The sequence below is a fragment of the Nanorana parkeri genome, unplaced genomic scaffold (genome assembly GCF_000935625.1).
Source record: "Nanorana parkeri isolate BGI_ZX_2015 unplaced genomic scaffold, ASM93562v1 scaffold2537, whole genome shotgun sequence".
Classification (NCBI taxonomy): domain Eukaryota; kingdom Metazoa; phylum Chordata; class Amphibia; order Anura; family Dicroglossidae; genus Nanorana; species Nanorana parkeri.
In genome coordinates this window covers 78,177-80,726 of record NW_017308805.1, presented here as the reverse complement: position 1 = coordinate 80,726, position 2,550 = coordinate 78,177, and the positions used below count along the sequence as shown (strand labels likewise).

The 2,550-nt window shown below is 55.3% G+C and overlaps 1 protein-coding gene across 1 annotated transcript in view; it reads right to left on the bottom strand.

Annotated features, from left to right (window-relative positions):
* LOC108801863 (glucagon-like peptide 2 receptor) overlaps positions 1-571 on the bottom strand; it is a 33,665-nt gene extending 33,094 nt beyond the window's left edge. Inside the window, exon 1 of the mRNA XM_018573773.1 lies at positions 529-571. Coding sequence (XP_018429275.1) covers positions 529-571 — 43 coding nt within the window. The remainder of the gene's footprint in view (positions 1-528) is intronic.
* Between the last annotated feature and the right edge of the window lie 1,979 nt (positions 572-2,550).

Genomic DNA, 2,550 nt, shown 5'->3' with positions numbered 1-2,550 from the left:
GGGGGTCAGCGGCGCGATCTGCGTCCTCGGGATGAGGATTGTTGGGGGTCAGCGGCGCGATCTGCGTCCTCGGGATGAGGATTGTTGGGGGTCAGCGGCGCGATCTGCGTCCTCGGGATGAGGATTGTTGGGGGTCAGCGGCGCGATCTGCGTCCTCGGGATGAGGATTGTGGGGGGGGGGTCAGGAGAGATTCTTCTCTGAAGGGACAATGGAAACAATGTATCAGAATGTGATTGGTGTGTCTGGATAACGATATACTGACATGAGACCCCCTCCCCCACCCCTCCGCTCTGCCCATGACCGGAGCGCCGCGTGTTTGATGTATGATCGCCATCCGGCGCCGTTTACATTCAGCGCACACTGGGACTTAGGGAGATGGCGGCAGAATTTGAGAGGATACAAAAGTCTGGAAAACTCTAAACGGCCCAGCGCTGGAAAAATGGTTACAGAGGGATTTCCATGGAGATGATCAGAAGCCCAGGGGGCCCCTAACGGCGGGGGCCCCATCACATTGGTCAGGACCCTGCCTGTCAGTGGAGGAATGTGCAGCAGCTCATCATTCAGCTCCATCTCCCCCTCAGGAATGAGATGTCATTGGATTGCCGTCTGTCTGAGGTCATGTGACTCCGATTATCAGACACATTGTTTCATCGTCTCGGCCGGGAGGAAATGACAATGGAATCTCGGAACTCCCAGGTCACCCCATCGACTTCCTTCTCATCATCCGATAACGAGGAGCCGAAATCCTATCAGCCAATGGGAAGAGGCGGATCAGAGCCCCGGGATGCAGACATGGCGTCATGGAGGAGCCGTAAGGGGTGATTTCATACAATGCGATAAGAGGAAGACACCAGAATTGTCTGCACTGTGCCCATCTATCGTATTGTGACTGTTGTCACCGAGACAGAAAGCAACAGGAAATCCAAAACTGTTGTCACCAGACGAGGAAAATCTTCTAATGGGGAAACCGGTTTGTGCTGCACAATGGTTGCTGATCCCAGTGGCGTCACAAGGGGGGGTGCAGCCCGCACCTGGGTGACACCATTGGAGGGGTCGTGCACAGATAAATCTAAAGTGCCGGAGCGCCACGCTGACGGGCCCTAGGGGCCGGAGTGCAAACATATTGCCCCGGACCAGCCATAAGGCCGGCCCTAGAGGCGATGTGCAGTAAATGCATGGAGTGCTGTGACCTGGTGTCAGTGAGTCAATGTGGGGTCCCACACCCAATGTGATTCTCTGGCACCCCACCCCCAGGGGGCACCACGCCACGGGCCTCTGCCGCCCCCCGAAACCCTCCGGCCAGACCAAGCAAGCACCCGTTCCATCAGGAGGCCGTATACCAAGACTGTCCCCCCTCTCTCACATGGGGGGAATGTTCCGTTTTCTGCCCGTGTTGTCAGAGACGCAGAGTTGGGATTTCGGATAGGGGGGGGTGATGAAGTGCGGCCCCCGGGTGAGGAGTCATTAGTCACACATTCGCGGCGCGTTATTAGCGGATGTGCTGACCGGCGATTCCAGAATTGAGAAGATGTATCAGACGCAGATCATGTGACAACCCGCAGTCATCGCTCATTCTGTATTGCCGCGCACGCGTTTCATTCAGCAGTTATTTGTGCGATTGCTCGGCGGGCTCAGGACGATGCCGGGCCAGGCGCACATGTTTATTCAACAGATATTTATATGCAACACATGGACGGGTTTCCATTACAGGAGACAATGAAATCCTGCCGGGTCAGCGATCCTCCACCGCGCTCCAGATTCACATGATTATCCCAAAAAACACATCCATCATCCATAACTCTGCCCGGCCAGCATACACCCCCTCCATCCATGTCTCTGCCCGGCCAGCATACACCCCCTCCTCCATCCATAACTCTGCCCGGCCAGCATACACCCCCTCCATCCATGACTCTGCCCGGCCAGTATACACCCCCCTCCATCTATGACTCTGCCCGGCCAGTATACATCACCTCTTCCATGATTTAGCAGGACCTGCTCTGCTCCTGCATGAGTCAGAGTGCTGATGTCAGGGTGCCGGGTTGTCTGGTTTCCGGTTCTCAGGTTGGTTATTTTTAGGTGTTTTTCAGTCATTTTTGTGCTTTTTCTTCTTCCCGGATGCGCGGCGGGAGAAAACAAGTCTGATGGTCCGCGAGGACTGCCAGACATAGAGTTTGTTGTTTCCTATCTTGTTGCAGAACTCCCACGGGGAGCCGGTGCCGGGTGACACCGCGCGACTTACCGAGAACCGAACATTCATCCCATTCCATAATGGGCCCAACACCGGAAACCCGCCAGTCAGCCTTAAAGAGACAGGAACCCTTCAATTCACCTGCCCGGCACAGGAGACCAACAGTGACATTTACAGATCTGGATGGAAACATTTGAAGGGTTAAATCCCCGCAACGCATTCTAATCTTATCACATCCCGGTGATCCCGCCATGGAGATCCTTGTTCGGGCTCTTCCTGTTATGTCTGTAGCTTCCTGCCGTGTGTGGGGCCTGCTGGGTCCCTTCCATAGCTATGCACAGCACAAGGATAATGTTGCCTC